This window comes from Hypanus sabinus, chromosome 17 (genome assembly GCF_030144855.1).
Source record: "Hypanus sabinus isolate sHypSab1 chromosome 17, sHypSab1.hap1, whole genome shotgun sequence".
Lineage (NCBI taxonomy): Eukaryota > Metazoa > Chordata > Chondrichthyes > Myliobatiformes > Dasyatidae > Hypanus > Hypanus sabinus.
In genome coordinates, this window is record NC_082722.1 from 85,752,345 (window position 1) to 85,771,017 (window position 18,673).

General features: G+C 42.8%; 1 protein-coding gene across 2 annotated transcripts in view; it reads right to left on the reverse strand.

The window, feature by feature from the left end:
• The window catches only part of tat (tyrosine aminotransferase), a 164,553-nt gene that overhangs the window by 89,878 nt on the left and 56,002 nt on the right, over window positions 1–18,673 (reverse strand). For both annotated transcript variants that reach the window (XM_059993396.1, XM_059993395.1), the window contains one exon: window positions 11,136–11,274. In XM_059993396.1, the coding sequence (XP_059849379.1) occupies window positions 11,136–11,274 (139 nt within the window). The remainder of the gene's footprint in view (window positions 1–11,135; window positions 11,275–18,673) is intronic.

Sequence of the window (18,673 nt, forward strand, 5' to 3'; positions counted from 1 at the left end):
CTGAAAGCAACACACACTGAACTATTTATCCAAGGCTTCTGGTTTGGTTAGACCTAGACCAATTTTTGGGAAACACCATCTTCAATGCACTTCTGAATGAAGCTTGTGACCACCTCCATGTATTTGGAGATGTTTCCAGCTCAAAATATCTTCCAGCTGATGCTATCAAAGTACTCTCGTAACATTGCGTCTGATTGGTTGGACCAGCAGTGTATGGTTTTCACTATGGGTGCTTCTTGCTTCAATTTCTGCCTATAGACAGGCAGAAGCAAGATTGAGGAATGGAGGGCGGAGAAGTGCTTTGTAGGCATTATGAAGGGAGAGTAGCAGTGGTCGAGTATGCCTCCTCCCCATGTGCTCACCGCATGTGTTAGCAAAACTTAAGGTAAGCTCTGGTCAGTGAAGCTTGGTTAAAATCTCCAGAAGTGATGAAAGCAGCCTCTGGGTGTGTGGTTTCATGGATGTTGAAGGTTTTGCAAAGTTAATTGAGAGTCAGGATGATATCAGTCAGTCATGGAATGTGCACAGCTGTAATAATAACAGACGTGAATTCTCTAGACAATCAGAAAGGTCGACATAGCAGCATAAGGTATTCCAGATCCGGACAGCAAAAGGAATTGAAGGTGTGCGCACTACCTGGGTCACACCAACCATTGTTCACCATGAAACACAAATCCCCACCTTTACGTTTCCCAGAGAGGTCTCTAGACCTGTCCACTTGGAACACAAAGAATCTGATGGGTTTGATAGCTTGGTCTGGTATTTCCTCTGACAACCAGGTTTTGGTAAAGCATAAGATGTTAAGTGCTTTATTTTGCTTCGAGCCTCTCAGCTCATACTCCAGGGACTGTACATTGGACAGAAGTATGCCAGGGAGTGACAGCCAATTTGCATTCAGTCTTAACCTAACCAAGATGCCAGCTCTTCTTTCTCAGCTCCAGCAATGCTTTTTCAGTAGGATAGATAAAGGAGATGCAGTGGATGTTGTATATTTGGATTTTCAGAAGGCCTTTGACAAGGTGCCTCCCATGAGGCTGCTTACCAAGTTAAGAGCCCGTAATATTACAGGAAAGTTTCTAAAATAGTTAGAATATTGGCAACGAGTGGGAATAAAAGGGTCATTTTCTGGTTGGCTGTCAGTGACTAGTGGTGTTCTGCAGGGTTTGGTGTTGGGATCGCTTCTTTTCATGCTGTATATAAATGATTTAGATGTTGGAATAGATGGCTTTGTTGCCAAGTTTGCAGAAGATATGGAGATTGGTGGAGGGACAGGTAGTGTTGAGGAAACAGGTAGAATGCAGAAGGACTTCGACGATTAGGAGAATGGGCCGGAAAGTGGCAAATGAAATACAAAGTTGGAAAAAGCATGGTCATTCACTTTGGTAGTAGAAATAAATGTGCAGACTATTGAATGACCCCTCTGTGCCACAAGCAATTGAAGGTAGTTTTGTTTTACAAGAAAAACACTTTCCTTCCAAGTTAATTATATTGAGATACGACTGTAATGAGATTTATGTTCGGTAGAGGGAGACAGATTTTTTTTCTCTTTTTTTTTTACTTAGGTAGGCGGAGTTTATATCTGTACTGCATCTATGCTTTTCTTGGGGCTTGCATCGATTGATACTGACTTGTTTCTGGGCTTTGTAGTTTGGGTGGGAATTTTTTTCTTTTTTTTCCCCATTATGGAATCCCGGAGCATACGTCAATTATTTTTATCGTTGTTCATCTCCGCCATTTTCAACTACCTTATCCTGACATGTGTCTAACTATTGTTCTTAGATACAAAGTTCCATGATGATATCTAAACAGCTAAATGTTTTAACTTGGAATGTTTGCAGTTGGAATCATCCTATTAAGTGTAAGAAAACATTTAAAGTTATTAACCGATTCCAGACTGATATAATCTTTGCTCAAGAGATGTATATCTGGTTATGTGATAAAAATCAATTTAGTTGTCTCTCTAGCCGAGAAATGTAAGCAGAAAGCTTCTTTCCCTTCTCCTAATGCATGTTCTGAAACCCCACTATGAGTTCCAGTGGGCTCACTGTCGTACCAAAAGCGCTCCTCAATGCGTCTAGATACTTGGCAAGGGTAGCAGAAGGTAGCAGAAGATTTATCCACCTTCAGACCATTAAGCTTCCTGAGCACCTTCTCAGTCATAATTTTCACTGCACAAGCTTCACTTCCCTGACACTCTTGAATGTCCGGTATACTGTAGATGTCTTCCACTGTGAAGACTGATGCAAAATACTCATTCAGCTCCTTTGCTGTTTCTGCATCTCTCATTACAATATTTCCAGCGTAATTTTGTATTCGTCCTATATCTACCCTCGACCCTCTTATACCCTTTATATACTTAAATTTTTAGTATCTTCTTTGATATTAGTCACCAGCTTCCTCTCATAATTCATCTTTTCCTTCTGAATGACGTTCTTATTTTCCTTCTGAATGACCTTCTTATTTTCCTTCTTTTTAAAAGTTCCCCAATCCTCTATCTTCTCACTACCTCATGCTTCCTTATATGCCCTCTCTTTTACTTTGGCTCTGACTTCACTTGTCAGCCATGGTAGTGTCCTTCTTCTCTTTGAAAATTTCTTCTTATTTGGATTATATCTGTCTTGCACTTCCTTCACTTTTCGCAGGAAGTCCAGCTATTGCCACTCTGCTGTCTTTCCTGCAAATGTCCCTTTCCAGTCAACTTCAGCCAGTTCCCGTCTCATGCCATTGTAATTTCCTTTATTCCACTGAAATATCGACACATTGGATCTTATTTTTTCCCTCTCAAATTTTAATGTGAACTCGATCCTATTGTGATCACTGTTCCCTAAGGGTTCGTTAACCTTAAGCTCTCTTATCACTTCCAGATCATAGCACAACACCCAATCCAGCACAGCCAATCCCCTAGTGGGCTCAACAACAAGCTGTTCTAAAAAGTCATCAATTAGACATTCTACAGATTCTCTCTCTTGAGGTCTTGTACTGACCTGGTTTTCCTAATCCACTTTCCTGTTAAAATCCCCAACGATTATTATGACATTGCTCTTCCTGGATGCCTTTTCTATCTCCTGCTGTAATTTGTAATTCACATCCCGGCTGTTGTTTGGAGGCCTGCCATTAGGGTCCTTTTACCCTTGCTATTTCTTAACTCAACCCATAGAGACTCTACACCTTCCAATCCTATGTCATCCCTTTCCAATGATTTAATATTATTTCTTTCACATAGAGCCACACCAGCCCTCTGCCTACTAACCTATCTTTGCAATATACCATATACACTTGGACATTCAGCTCCCAATGGCAGCCATCCTTTAGTCATGTTTCAGAGAAGGCCACAATGTCATTGATCATAAGGCATACACCTCCACTCCTGTTTTTGAGAGACTCGATAGCCCCTTCCTGTTGGTGTATAGTGAACCCGTCAATCTGAATTGCTGTGTCCCGTATAGAAAGGGTTAACCAGGAATCCTTAAAACAAAGTCCTAATATTCCTCTGATACAGCATCCTAGCTCTGAGATCTTAAATTTTACTTATCAGAGACTGTATGTTTACCATCAAGATATTCAGTATTGGAAGTCGAAAACTTTGTTTTTTTCAAATGCACTAGTAGTCCAGAATGCCAGCGAATATCATTCGTCAGAGCATTCCACATTTTTGGTGCATTAGAGCAAAAGGCTGCATCACCAGTTCTTACTTTTCGGCTATCAGAATACTAAGGAAACCAGTGGATCTAAGATTACGATTAGGGATGTAAGTGGGTAGACGCTCCAAAATATATAAAGGAGATAGATTTTTCAGAGCCTTATATACAATAAAGAGCATTTTAAAATTGATTCTAAAGTACACAGGCAGCTAGTGTAATGATTCCATAAGACATAGGAACAAAATCAGGCCATTTGGCACATTGAGTCTGTCCACCATTCAATCATAGCTGATTCTTTTTTTCCCCCTCCTCAGCCCCACTCCCTGGCCTTTTTCCCCATATCTTTTGATACCATGGCCAATCAAGAAACGATCAATCTCCACCTGAAATACATACAACAATCTGGCCTCCAAAGCTGCCTGTGGTAACATATGGTATTCCACAAATTCACCGCCCATTGGCAAAAGAAATTTCTCCGCATGTCTATTTGAAATAGATGCCCCTCTCTCCTGAGACTGTGCCCTCTTGTCCTAGACTCCCTCACTATGGGAAATATCCTATCCACATATACTCTCTCTAGGCCTTTCAACATTCGAATGATTTCAATGAAATTCCCCCTTATCCTTCTAAATTCGAGTGAGTACAGGCCCAGGGTTATCAAATGTTCCTCATATGATAACCCTATCATTCCCAGAATCATCCTTATGAATGCCTTCTGAATCCTCTCCAATGGTAGCACATCTTTTCTTTGATATGGAGCCCAAAACTGTTCACAATGCTTAACAATAAGTACTCCTGTTTGAGTACTGTTGAGGGAGATGTCATACCTGGGGGAAGCAACAGTGGCCGCACCTCTGGCACAGAGTCTGGCCCTGTGGCTCAGAAGTATAGGGAAAGGAAGAAGAAGGCAGCAGTGACAGGTGACTCTATAGTTAGGGGGTCAGACAAGCGATTCTATGGATACAGGAAAGAAACACAGATGATTGCCTCCCAGGTGTCAGGGTTTGGAATGTTTCTGATCGCGTCCACAATATCCTCAAGTGGGAAGGAGAAAAGTCAGAGGTCGAGGTACATATTGGTACCATTGACATAGGTAGGAAAAGGGAGGAGATCCTGAAAACAGACTACAGGGAGTTAGGAAAAAAGCTGAGAAGCAGGATCTCAAAGGTAGTAATCTCAGGATTACTACCAGTGAGGACCAGAGGGATCTTAGGGTCCAAGTCCATAGGACACTCAAAGCTGCTGCGCAGGTTGACTCTGTGATTAAGAAGGCATATGGTACATTGGTCTTCATCAATCGTGGGATTGAGTTTAGGAGCCAAGAGGTAATGTTGCAACTAGATAAGACCCTGGTCAGACTCCACTTGGAGTTCTGATCCCACTGGTCCTCCACAATGCCAAGAGGCTTACCATTAGTACTATATTCTGCCATCATATTTGACCTACCAAAATGAACCTCCTCACATTTATCTGAGTTGAACTCCATCTGCCACTTCTCAGCCCAGTTTTGCATCCTACCAATGTCCCGCTGTAACATCTGACAGCCCTCCACACTATCCACAACACCCCCAACCTCTGTGTCTTCAGCAAATTTACTAACCATCCCTCCAATTCCTCATCCAGATCATTTATAAAATTCACAAAGAGTAGGCAGATCCCTGAGGCACACCACTGGTCACCAACCTCCATGCAGAATATGACCCACCTACAACCACTCTTTGCCTTCTGTGGGCAAACCAGTTCTCGATCCACAAAGCAAAGTCCCTTTGGATTTCATGCCTCCTTACTTTGTCAATAAGCCTTGCATGGTACCTTATCAAATGCCTTGCTGAAATCCATATACACTATATCTACTGCTTTACCTTCATCAATGTGTTTAGTCACATCCTCAAAAAATTCAATCAGGCTTGTACAGCACGACGTGCCTTTGACAAAGCCATGCTGACTATTCCTAATCACATTATGCCTTTCCAAATGTTCATAAATCTTGCCTCCCTGGATCTTCTCCATCAACTTATCAATCATTGAAGTAAGACTCACTGGTCTATAATTTTCTGGGCTATCTCTACTCCCTTTCTTGAATAAGGGAACAACATCTGCAACCCTCCAATACTCCGGAATCTCTCCTGTCCCCATTGATGATGCAAAGATCATCTCTAGATGCTCAGCAATCTCCTCCCTTGCTTCCCACAGTAGTCTGGGGTACACCTCATCTGGTCCCAGTGACTTATCCAACTTGATGCTTTCCAAAAGTTCCAGCACATCCTCTTCCTTATTTAACACCTGTAAGGTTTCACTGCTAATGTAATGGTTTCTCTGCAGCAGCAATGTTTGGGTTCTGAATAGAGATTATGGGGCTTTGGAATGTGAGGACTATCCAATGAGAGAAATGTTCTTTGTTGTGAGTCTGGAAGAGAGATTTCTGTGGTCTTTTGTTGGGGAGAGATGAATAAGGAAGACGTGTGTGGAGAGAGCTGACAGACCACCGGACAGAGTGGACTGGGAGCGAGGGTCTGAAGGTCAGTGATGCTCACAGAAGGTTGAAGGTTGATGAGTGGCTGTATCAGTGAGGTCCAATGTGCACTTTCGGCTTTTTCCTTAAAATGGGCCCTCTTTCTTTTTATTTTCTTTACTAACCCTATACAGTTGGCCCTCCTTATCTGCGAGGGATTGGTTCCAGGACACCTCACGGATACCAAAAATCACAGCTGCTCAAGTCCCTTATTCAACCTGTCTCAATGTGGTGGACCTTAGGACCCAGCGGAACCCCGGAACTTATTTAACCTGTCTTAGTGTGGTGGACATTAGGATCTGGCGGCGAAGCTCTGACTCCGCAGTGTTTCTGTTCATGAAAATAATCACGATCATGATTGAAAATGAAGTGGAAACAATAAAGCGACCGGAAAGAGGTGAAATGCCACCGGTCATTGGAAAAGCATTAGGCTACAGTCGGTCAACGAACAGAACAATTCTAAAGAATAAAGTGAGAAAGGCTCTGCCCCGATGAAAGCTACAATTATTACTAAACAGTGCAGTGGTTTAATTATTGGGCTTTGGGGTTTTGGGTTTTTGATCCTCCACATCAGCCTGGCAAGGATGGACAGCGCGCTCAGGAGCAATCTATCTCTGGATCGTCCGGCATTTCTTAAGTGTTTTATATGCATAGAGAGGTAAAAATATATACTATATACGAAGACAAACATTTGACTAACTGATGCTAAGTAATACCGGATGTACCTGTTCTGACTTACTGAGTAAGAGAACTTTCAGTTTTTTGTCGGTCCCGATCCACGATAACCTACACACACCCTCCTGTATACTTTAAATAATCTCTAGATTACTTATAATACCTAATACAATGTAAATGCTATGTAAATTAGTTGTTATACTGCATTGTTTAGGGAATAATGACAAGAAAAAAAGTCTATACATGCTCAAACAACAAGTGCTAGAAGAGCACTTCCGGGTTTTTTCAATTCGCACTTGGGTGAATTCGCGCATGCGGAACTCATGGATAAGCAGGGCCGACTGTATTCAGATTAAGATTTATAAAGTTCAATCACTTAATTGCATATGGTGTAATGTCTGATACTTTGCAGTGCGGATTTGTAACCGGCCAACATATTAGCGAGATTTCTCAGTTTGGTGGGGCCAGAAGCTGTCTTCCCCTAGATGAGCACGTGCTGGCCAAGCCTGAAGGTTACAATTGTGGGGGCTATGTTCAGGATTGATTCCGTTAGATGTTGTGTGATTGCCCTGAGCATTAAACCAGTGGGCTGTGTTTTTAAATCTTTGCTGGTATGGAGCAGTGGTGCGTGTTGAGTGGGGTGGAAATTTGTACCCCGGATGAATTGTTAATTCAATTTTTGAGTATGGTTAAAGCTACTGGCAAAGTTGAGATCATAATGAGGAGTTTTGATAAAATGGAGGGCTCAGACCTTGTTTTAGTTCAGACTAGTGCTGACATAACAGCAGTAGGACTTGCTATTCTTGCTATTATTCTTGCTATTGAGGGAGTGCAGCGTAGGTTCACAAGGCTAATTCCTGGAATGGCGGGACTGTCATATGTTGAAAGATTGGAGTGACTGGGCTTGTATACACTGGAATTTAGAAGGATGAGAGGGGATCTGATTGAAACATATAAGATTATTAAGGGATTGGACACACTGGAGGCAGGAAGCATGTCCCCGCTGATGGGTGAGTCCAGAACTAGAGGCCACAGTTTAAGAATAAGGGGTAGGCCATTTAGAACAGAGATGTGGAAAAACTTTTTCACCCAGAGAGTGGTGGATATGTGGAATGCTCTGCCCCAGAAGGCAGTGGAGGCCAAGTCTCTGGATGCTTTCAAGAGAGAGTTAGATAGAGCTCTTATAGATAGCGGGGTCAAGGGATATGGGGAGAGGGCTGGAACGGGGTACTGATTGTGTATGATCAGCTATGATCACAGTGAATGGCGGTGCTGGCTAGAAGGGCCGAATGGCCTACACCTGCACCTACTGGCTATTGTCTATTGCCACCATCTATCGGTGCCTCAGGTAAGCTGGGGCCATGGCTTGCCCATAATGTCAGGGAGGAGGAGAAGGTAGCAGAGCGGGCTGAGTCACACATTGAGTTTCTTGTAGCTGGGGGTGAAGACTTCAAAGATAGTGTTGTATCATTTCTGAAGAGTGAGGGGAAAGAGTGGACAGATTTGGAATGTCTAATTAGTTCCTGTCACCCAGAACAGTGAGAGTTCTGAGTTGGCATCAGCCCTTACCTCTCTGGTGAATAAGTGACCCAGTGCACAAGCAGAGGTCCTCACTGGAAGCTAAGAATATTCTCTGGAATAACGCCCACTCCCCTGGGGGAGAAGGAGTATGACCTCTCAGTTTTTAGATGAGTGACAGTGCTCTGATGACATAAGCCAGAGAGATTGGTTGAAATTTTGAAGGGGTTGAAGGGGTTGACATGGTGAGAGCTGAGAAGACTACGGCCTTCTTTCAGCCATGACACAGTCATGCACACAACAGCGTAGCAATCAATCTCTAATTGTGTCACAGGTTCAGCCACCTTATTCTGAATGCAATGCGCATTTAAATACAGCACCTTCAGTCCTGCATTCTTCGCCCTTTTGAATTTTGCCTCTGTGGTACAATTTAACTCTTTGCTTTGTTTGTATCAGTACCCAATCATTGGCTTGTCCTTCCTTTCGTTCATGTTACATTCATCATCTACTTGTAAACCTGCTGGCTTATCCTCAACTCTATCATACTTGTTCCCATCCTCTGCCATATTAGTTTAAACTATTCCCAAAAGCTCTAGTAAACCTGCCTGCAAGAATATTTGCCCCCCTTGGATTCAAGTGCAATCCCTCCCTTTTGTACAGGTCCCACCTGCTCCAGAAGTGGTCCCAATTATCCTGAAAACTGAATCCCTGCCCCGTGCTTCAATTCTTCAACTGTGCACTTATCTGCCACCTCATTCTATTCCTATCATCACTGTCTTGTGGCACAGGCAGTAATCATGAGATTACTACCCTTGTGGTCCTGCTTCTCAGCTTCTTTCCTAAATCCCTGTATTCTGTTTTCAGGACCTCCTCCCCTTTTCTACCTATGTCACTGGTACCAATATGTACCATGACTTCTGGCTGCTCACCCTCCCTTTTTCAAGATATTGTGGACACGTTCAGAAACATCGCGAACCCTGGCACCTGTGAGGCAAACTTTCATCCATGTTTTTTCATGGCCACAGAATCACCCACCTGTCCCTGTAACTAGAGAGTCCTCTATTACTGCTGCCATCCTCTTCAATTCCCTACCTTTCTGAGCCACAGTGCCAGACTCAGTGCCAGAGGCATGACTGCTATTGCTTCTTCCAAGTAGGTTGTTCCCCCCCTCCCCACCCCAACAGTACTCAAAATGGAGTACTTATTGTTGCAGGGGATGGCCACAGGGGTGCTCTCCCCTATTTGATGTTCTCCCTTCCCTCTTCTCATTGCTGCCAGCAAGGAGGAGGTACAGGAACATGCAGAAATGCAGTCAACTTTTCAGTAACAGCTTCTGGCCCTCCACTACTTGCTCAATTTTTTGTTTATGTTTGTTTTTGTAATGTATAGTGGTAGTCCTTCGGATTCGAACAAGACACTTTTGAAACCTGTGCGTGATGGAGTTTTAAGTGGAACAGCCATTGCACGGGGGCAATCCCACTCTCTTGGTAGAAGAGACCTTGATCCAGTGGAACCGTTACGCCTGGAGACCTCTCCCGCTGCAGTGAATGACCGGGACGTCTAAGTGTCTCATCGTGCTCTGAGCGCTCCACAACACCTGCTGGACCTGCCTTCTTGACAATTGCACCATGAATCGGTCTCCTCTGCTCAATCTGCCAGGGCCAAACTTCACACGCTGGGATAGACAGATCTCCTACCTCACCGAGGGTCGAAGACCCATCGGCTACCCTCATCTGGTTTGGCCTGTCTGCTGAGACGGGGTGCAGCTGTGCGTGTTACAGCTACTTGGAGCCACAGGTGAGAGCTGAGTGCTAGGTGGGGACCAAAGGTGGATGAGCTGCCCTGAAAAGGTGTATGGGGTGTCTAGGGAGGGATAGTAACTCTGGTGTAATGCATAAGTTTTCAAAAAATGTATATTGCTATGTAGTGCTGCTATACAACATACTTCATGACAAATGCCAATGACATTAGACCTGATTATGATTCTGAAACCAAGGGAGTGTCATTTTGTCAGATGGGTAGTAATGAAGGTGTCTGCATGAACACAGGTGGTGCTGAGGTTGTCTGTAGTGTTGAGAGAGAGAGAGAAAATGGCTGTTGGAGGCGCTGTATTCAGAGGATGCAGTACGGTTTGGGTAATGCTGAGGGTGTGATATATTTATGAAAGTCTGCTTTTGTCACACTAATGTTTCTGGGATCTTGCTGTGTATGCCTTGCAGTCCAGAAATGTTTTATTCCTGTAAAGTATTTCAGTGCATTCTGAGGTTATATAAGGTGTTATAGAGAGTTTGTGCAAGCTGCTGGTTATAATGTTGTATCCAGCAGTGCACCACACTGAAATCTGCACAAATTTCACATTACACATTTGCACCAAAGTTTCCATTGACCAAGCCAATGTCATATTTTGAACGATTTCTGCAGCTAAGTCCCAATTTTTACTTTTATCCTTCCTCACACTTCCTTGCATCTTTTATGTTCCATGCAACATTCATCTGATCAGTTCAATCTGTCCTGAAATTGCTTCATAATAATCACATGCCCTACTATACAAAACATTTTCCCCTTCTGTTGTACCCCAGCAAAGTGAGAGAAGGAATAAAGTCGTTTCTAGACTAATCATATGCCCCCAACAAGTCAAACTCTCATTACTGCTATTCATCAGTCCCCCAACCCTCATTCCCACAATCATTCACACATTATTCTTTGAAGTATTCAGCAGTAATAAATCCAAGGTATTCTTAGTTATTTGTACTTTAATTTGCAAAATGAAACAAATCTTTTGTACTAACCAGCCAGAATATCTTGAAGATGGGATTTACTGAACACGGAGCCACATGGATTTGAAGGATTGTTCACTATGATGCAGGCAGTTTTATCATCAATCAATGATTCCATATGCTTCAGGTCAATTTCCCACGATTTTTTTGGCTATAATCAATCAGCAGAAAACTCAATCAAGTTCTCAGCAAGCTATATCTATTGACAAAGTGTGAGTGTACAAATCAAGTAATAAGTAATAATCGCAACTAATATGAATATACTAAAGTATAGCAAACACCTTATGAAAACATTAAATTAATTTCTAATAAGGGCCACAAATAATATTACATATCCTTAGTTGTGAGATAATGGTGAGAAATTTTCTTCAAGAACCATTGATGTTTGTGTAGTGAATATGCCAGCAAGACACATGATAAAGAGTTTCTGCAAGTTTATAAAACATAGTGCCAATATGTATGAAGAATGGCAAAGAAAGCATACAGCATGCTACCTTCACAGATCACAGCATTGAGTATAAAGGTCAGCAAGTCATGTTACTGCTGTATCAAACCTGGGTTAGGCCACATTTGGAGTACAATGTGAGGCTCTGGTCACCACACCAGAGGAAGGATGTAGGGGCTTTGGAGAGGGTGCAGAAGAGTATCAGAGAGTATTAACTACAAAGAGGTTGAACAAACTTGCAACACACATGGAATGCTGGAGGAACTCTGCAGGCCAGGCAGCATCAATGGAAAAGAGCACAAATGATATTTTGGGCTGAGACTAAAAGATATTGCGACCCTGGTTAAGGAAAAACAGGAGATGCATAGCAGGTATAGGCAGGTAGGAACAAATGAGGTGCTTGTGGAGTACAGGAAATGCAAGAAAAGACTTAAAGTAATTAGAAAGACTAAAAGAAGGCAGGAATTTGCCCCAGCAGACAAGGTAAAGGAGAATCTGAAGGGATTTTACAGATTTGTTAAGAAAAAATGGATTGCAATGGACAAAATTGGTCCTCTGGAAGATCAGAATGGTAATCCATGTGTGCAACAGTTTTGGGCCCCATATCTCAGCAAGGATGTGTTGTCATTGGAGAGAGTCCAGAAGAGGCTCACAAGGAGGCTTCTGGGAATTAAGGAGTTAACATATGAGGAGTTTGGGCAGCTCTCAGCCTGTACTCACTGAATTTAGAAGAATGTGGTGGTGGTGGGGGGGGGAGAATCTTATGGAAACCTATCAAATGTTGAAAGGACTATATGAGGTGGATGTGGAGAGGATATCTCTTATGGTACAGGTATCCAGAACTAGAGGGCACAGCCTCAAAATTATGGGATGATCTTTAGAACAGAGTTAAGGAAGAATTTTTTTAGCCAGAGAGTAGTGAATTTGCACAATGCTCTGCCACAGAAAGCTGTTGAGGCCAAGACCATGGGTATATTTAAAGTGAAAATTGATAGTTTCCTGATTGGTCAGGGCATCAAAGGTTATGGCAAGAAGGCAGGTGTATGGGGTTGAGTGGGATCCAAGATCAGCAATGATGGAATGGCAGAGCAGATTTGATGGGCTGAATGGCTTAATTCTGCTTCTATATCTTTGCCTTATTTGACAAGGTCCTGAATGGGAAGTTGGTTAAAGACAGGTGTGTAACTTCCCACTATTCAGGACATTTACAAAGACAGGTGTGTAAAAAGGGCCCGAAGGACCATTGGAGACCTGAGTCACCCCAATCACAAACTGTTCCAGCTGCTACAATCCGGGAAACGGTACCACCGCATAAAAGCCAGGACAACAGACTCCGGGACAGCTTCTTCCACCAGGCCATCAGACTACTTAATTCATGCTGATGCAACTGTATTTCTATGTTATATTGACTATCCTGTTGTACATAATATTGATTATAAATTACTATAATTGCACAATGCACATTGCACATTTAGACAGAGATTTAATGTAAAGATTTATATGAAGGATGTAAGTAATAAAATCAATTCAAGAAAGTTTAGTCACTTGGCATTCTAGAGTTAGCAAATTGGAATAGGCATTGGTGTTTCAGAGAAGCCAGAGAGTGGTAATAGATGGTTGCCTCTCTGATTGGAAGCCAATGACTAGTGGTGCAAAAGGGATTGATGCCGGGTCTGTTGTTGTTGGTCATCTATATCAATGATCTGGATGATAATACGGTTCACTGGATCAGCAAATTTGCAGGTGACACTATGATCGGGGTTGTAGTGGACTGTGAGGAAGACTATCAGAGCTTGAAGCAGGATCTTGACCAATTGGGCTAAAAGATGGCAGATGGAACTTAATGCAGACAAGTGTGACACATTGCACTTTCGTAGGACCAACCAGGATAGGTCTTACACAGTGAATGGTAGAGCACTGAGGAGCACTCTTGAACAAAGAGATCTGGTAATACAGGTCCAGAGTTAATTGAAAATGGTGTCATAGGTAGATAAGGTTGTAAAATAAGCTTCTGGCACATTGACCTTCATAAATCTAAGTATTGAGTACAAGGGATGAAATGTTACATTGAAGTTGTATAAGAAGTTGGTGAGGTGTAATTTGGACATTTATGTGCAGTTTTGGTGCAGAAAATATGTAAATATGGTTGAAAGAGCACAGAGAAAATATACAAGGATGATTCTGGGACTAAAGGACCTGAGTTACAAAGAAAGAGTCTATGTTCCTTGCAATGTAGAAGATTAAAGGGAGAATTGATAGAATTGATTTTATATACAAAAGTATGAGTGGTATAGTTAGTGTAAATGAAAGCAAGCTTTTTCCACTGAGGTTGGGTGGGACTATGAATAGAGGTCTTGGGATAAGGATGAAAGGTGAAAAGCTTAAGGGAAATATGAGGGGAAACTTCTTCACTCAGGGGGTCATGAGAGTGTGGAATGAACTGCCAGTGCAAGTGGTGCATGCGTGCTTGATTTCATCACTTAGGAAGTGTTTGGTTAGGTATATGAATGGTAGTGGTACTGGAAAAGTGTGTATAGAACTGGAGAAGGTAGCGGACGTACTTAATGAATACTTTTCTTCAGTATTCACTACATAAAAGACCTAGGTGATTATAGGGATGTCTTACAGCAGACTGAAAAGCTTGAGCATATAGACATTAAGAAAGGGAATGTGCTGGAGCATTTGGAAAGCATCAAGTTTGATGAATCACCGGAACCAGACAAGATGTACCCCAGGCTACCGTAGGAGGTGTGGGAGGAGATTGCTGAGCCTCTGGCAATGATCTTAGCATCATCAACGAGGTCAGGAGAGGTTCAGAAGGATTGGAGAATTGCAGATGTTATTCACTTATTCAAGAAAGCACAGGAAATTATAGACCTGTGTGTCTTACTTCAGTGGTTGGTAAGTTGATGGAAAAGATCCTGAGAGGCAAGATTTATGAACATTTGGAGAGACATAATATGATTAGGAATAGTCAGCATGGCTTTGTCAAAGGCAGGTCGTACTGTACGAGCCTGATTGAATTTTTTGAGGATGTGACTAAACACATTGATGAAGCTAGAGCAGTAGATCAGAGGATGAGAGGTGACCTGATAGAGGTGTTTAAGATGATCAGAGGTATTGATTGTGTGAATAGTCAGAGGCTTTTTCCCAGGGCTGAAATTGCTAACACGAGAAGGCACAGTTTTAAGGTGCTTGGAAGTAGGTACAGAGGAGATGTCAGGGGTAAGTTTGTTTTTACGCAGAGAGTGGTGAGTGTGTGGAATAGGCTACCAGCGATGGTGGTAGAGGCAGATACAATAGGGTCTTTTAAGAGACTCTTGGATAGGTACACAAAGCTTAGAAAAATAGAGGGCTATGGGTAACCCTAGGTAATTTCTAAAGTAAGTACATGTTCAGCACAGCATTATGGGCTGAAGGGCCTGTATTGTGCTATAGGTTTTCTATTTTTCAATGTACATATATATCACCATCTACAACCTGAAAATTCATTTTCTTGTGGCCATACACAATAAATCCATAATAGAATAATAACCATAACAACGTCAATGAAAGACCGCACCAACTTGAGTGTTCAACTAGTGTGCAAAAGGCTAGAAACCAAGCATTTACAAAACAAAAGATATAATAACAAATAAATGAACAATAAATATCAAGAACACAAGATGATGAGTCATTGAAAGTGAGTCCAAAGGTTGTGGGAACATTTCAATGATGGTGCAAAGGAAGTAGAGTGAAGTTTTCCCCTTTGGTTCCAGAGCCTGATGGTTGAGGAGTAATAGCAGTTCCTGATCCCACTGGTGTGAATCCTGAGGCACCTATACCTTCTTCCTGATATCAGCAGTAAGAAGAGGGCATGACCTGGGTGGTGCGGGTCCCTGATGAAGAATGCTGATGTCCTGCAACAATGCTTTGTGTTGATATACTCAAAGGTGGGGAAGGCTTTACCCATGATGGACTGCACCATATCCACCACTTCTTGTAAGATTTACCATTCAAGGGCACTGGTATTTCCATATTATCCACCACACATCTATAGAAATTGGTCAAAATTTTAAATGCCATGTCAAACATAGAAACATAGAAATCATATAGCACAGTACAGGCCCTTTGGCCCACAATGCTGTGTCAAACATGTACTTACTTTAGAAATTACCTAGTTTCCCATGGCCCTCTATTTTTCTAAGCCCCATGTACCTATCCAGGAGTCTCTTAAAAGATTCTATTTTATCTGCCTCCACCACATTCACTGGCAAGCCATTCCACTCACTTACCACTCTCTGCGTAAAAAAGTTTACCTGACATCCTTTCTGTACCTACTTCCAAGCACCTTAAAATTGTGCCTTCTCATGTTAGCGATTTCAACCCTGGAAAAAAAGTCTGACTATCCACATGATCAATGCCTCTCATCATCTTGTACACCTCTATCAGGTCACCTCTCATCCTCCGTTGCTCCAAGAAGAAAAGGCCTTCACAAACTCCAAAGAAAGTAGCGATGCTGCCATGTTTCTTCATAATTGCACTTAGGTGCTGGGCCCATGACAATTCTATGTTCTTCTCATAGAACAGAGAGAGTATAGCACAGGAACAGGCCAATCAGCCCACAATGTTGTGCTGAACCAGCTGAAAAGCAAATAAAAAACATCCAAACACTACACTAGGTCCATAATCCCCCTATCTTCCTCACATCCATGTGCCTATCCAAACGTCTCTTAAAAGCCTCTAATGTATTTGCCTCTACCACCGTACCAGAGCGTTCCAGGCATCCATGAGTCTCTGACTAAAAAAAAAATCCCTCACATCTGCCTTGAGCCTACCCCCTCTCACCTTCAATGCATTGCCCTCTTGTATTAGACATTTCAACCCTGGAAAACAGATACACTGTGTCTTCTCTATCTATGCCTCATAATCTTGTAAACATCTATTAGATCTCCCCTCAGCCTCCACAGCTCTAGAGAAAACTTGGAGTCCTTGTGCAGACGCCCTACAGGTTAACTTGCAGGTTCAGTCAGTGGTGAGGAAGGCAAATGCCATGTTAGCATTCATTTCAAGAGGTCTAGAATACAAGAGCAAGGATATGATGCTGAGGCTTTATAAGGCACTGGTGAGGCCTCACCTTGAGTACTGTGAACAGTTTTAGGCCCCTCATCTTAGAAAAGATGTTCTAAAAATTGAATAGGGTCCAGAGGAGGTTCACAAGGATGACTCCAGGAATGAAAGGGTTATCATATGAGGAACGTTCCATGGCTCTGGGTCTGTACTCGCTGGAATTCAGAAGGATGAGGGGGGAACCTCATTGAAACCTTTTGAAAATTGAAAGGCCTAGACAGAGTAGATGTGGAAAGGATGTTTCCCATGGTGGGAGAGCCTAGGACAAGAGGGCACAGGGTAGAGGGGCACCTTTTCAAAACAGAGATGCAGAGAAATTTCTTTAGCCAAAGGGTGGTGAATCTGTAGAACTTATTGCCATATACAGCTGTGAAGGCCAGGTTGTTGGGTGTGTTTAAGGCAGCGATTGATAGGTTCTTGATTGGACATGGCATCAAAGTTTACGGGAAGAAGGCTGGGAACTGGGGTTGAGGAGGAGAAGAAAAAAGGATCAGCCATGATTGAATGGCAGAGTAGACTCGATGGGCCAGATGGCCTAAATCTGCTCCTATGTCTTATGGTGTTAAGGTCTAAAATAACCCAGTCTCTATACCAGGAAGCATCCTGGTGAATCTATTCTACATCCTCTGTAAAACCTCAGTGAAGTGACCATATATGTATACAATACTCCACAGTGGCCTAACCAGAGTTTTATCAATAGACAATAGACAATAGGTGCAGAAGTAGACCATTCGGCCCCTCGAGTCTGCACCGCCATTCTGAGATCATGGCTGATCATTCACTATCAATACCCAGTCCCTGCCTTGTCCTCATATCCCTTGATTCCCCTATCCATCAGATATCTATCTAGCTCCTTCTTGAAAGCATCCAGAGAATTGGCCTCCACCGTCTTCCGAGGCAGTGCATTCCACACCTCCACAACTCTCTGGGAGAAGAAGCTCTTCCTCAACTCCGTTTTAAATAACTGACCTCTTATTCTCAATCCATGCCCTCTGGTACTGGACTCTCCCAACATCTGGAACATATTTCCTGCCTCAATCCTATCAAATCCTTTAATTATCTTAAACGTTTCAATCAGATCCCCTCTCAATCTCCTCAATTCCAGTGTGTACAAGCCCAATCTCTCCAATCTCTCTGCGTAAGACAGCCCTGCCATCCCAGGAATCAACCTAGTGAATCTACGCTGCACTTCCTCAATTGCCAGAATGTCCTTCCTTAAACCTGGAGACCAAAACTGTACACAATATTCCAGGTGTGGTCTCACCAGGGCCCTGTACAAATGCAAAAGGACATCCTTGCTCTTGTACTCAATTCCCCTTGTAATAAAGGCCAACATTCCATTTGCCCTCTTCACTGCCTGTTGCACTTGCTCATTCACCTTCATTGACTGATGAACTAGGACTCCTAGGTCTCTTTGCATTTCTCCCTTACCTAAGTCTACACCGTTCAGACAATACTCTACCCTCTTGTTCCTGCTTCCAAAGTGGATAACTTCACATTTATTCACATTGAATGACATCTGCCAAGTATCTGCCCACTCACCCAGCCTATCCAAGTCTCCCTGTATTCTCCTAACGTCCTCTTCGCATGTCACACTGCCACCCAGTTTAGTATCGTCAGCAAACTTGCTGATATAGTTTTCAATGCCCTCATCTAAATTGTTGACATAAATCGTAAAGAGCAGTGGTCCCAATACAGGGCCCTGTGGTACCCCACTAGTCACCTCCAGCCGGTCCGAGAAACACCCATTCACTGCTACCCTTTGCTTTCTATCTGCCAACCAGTTTTCTATCCATATTGAAACCCTGCCCCCAATGCCATGAGCTCTGATTTTACTCACCAATCTCCTATGTGGCACCTTATCGAATGCCTTCTGAAAATCTAGGTACACAACATCCACTGGCTTAACCTCATCTAACATCCTTGTTACACCCTCAAAAAACTCCAACAGATTAGTCAAGCATGATTTGCCCTTGGTAAATCCATGCTGGCTCGG